Source organism: Penaeus monodon, chromosome 19, assembly GCF_015228065.2.
Source record: "Penaeus monodon isolate SGIC_2016 chromosome 19, NSTDA_Pmon_1, whole genome shotgun sequence".
In the NCBI taxonomy this organism is placed as follows: domain Eukaryota; kingdom Metazoa; phylum Arthropoda; class Malacostraca; order Decapoda; family Penaeidae; genus Penaeus; species Penaeus monodon.
Genome location: NC_051404.1, coordinates 31398486 through 31399003, shown reverse-complemented (window position 1 = coordinate 31399003; position 518 = coordinate 31398486). Strand labels below are relative to the sequence as shown.

The 518-nt window shown below is 43.8% G+C and overlaps 1 protein-coding gene across 1 annotated transcript in view; it reads right to left on the bottom strand.

Moving 5' to 3' along the window:
* The window catches only part of LOC119585172 (general transcription factor IIH subunit 2-like), a gene marked incomplete in the record, with an annotated part of 10181 nt that extends 9698 nt beyond the window's left edge, over window positions 1–483 (bottom strand). Inside the window, 1 exon segment of the mRNA XM_037933808.1 lies at window positions 266–483. Within this exon segment, the coding sequence (XP_037789736.1) occupies window positions 266–324 (59 nt within the window).
* Between the last annotated feature and the right edge of the window lie 35 nt (window positions 484–518).

The following is a 518-nucleotide window of genomic DNA, read 5'->3' as shown; positions in this document are numbered from 1 at the left end:
ACAAAAAAACTCTTTTTCTTTCTGTGTATAACAAGAATGCCCGATATGGTTTGTATAAATGATCAAGGAGAGAACTTGTAGTCTAAAATTTGCACGGACTGCACATTTCTTCACGTAAGCTAAAAATAAATAAAAACAGATAACTCGCTCTTCCAGCTGTAAAAGCACCCCATAAAATACCCAACCAGCATCATAAGACCGACAAAAATCACTGAATAAATAGAGAAAATCATAAAAAAACAACGACCCAGCGCGGCCCACTCACCATGTCTTCTCGTAACCACTCTGCCACCGATATTCCTTAGGATCATCGTCGTCATTCATGCTGGAAGGAATCAACAGCAAAGAAAAGGTGTCAGCAGATAGACGCTACGGAATATAACAATAAGAGGAAGTAAATTCAGTGTCGGGAGAGGATTTTCCCCGTCATACACGTCGCTTTCCCGGCCGTGCAAGTCAAGACTCTCGCCGTCGCTCCTGCGGCTGTCGCGGCCTTGGTGGCTATTGACGTGCTCTGC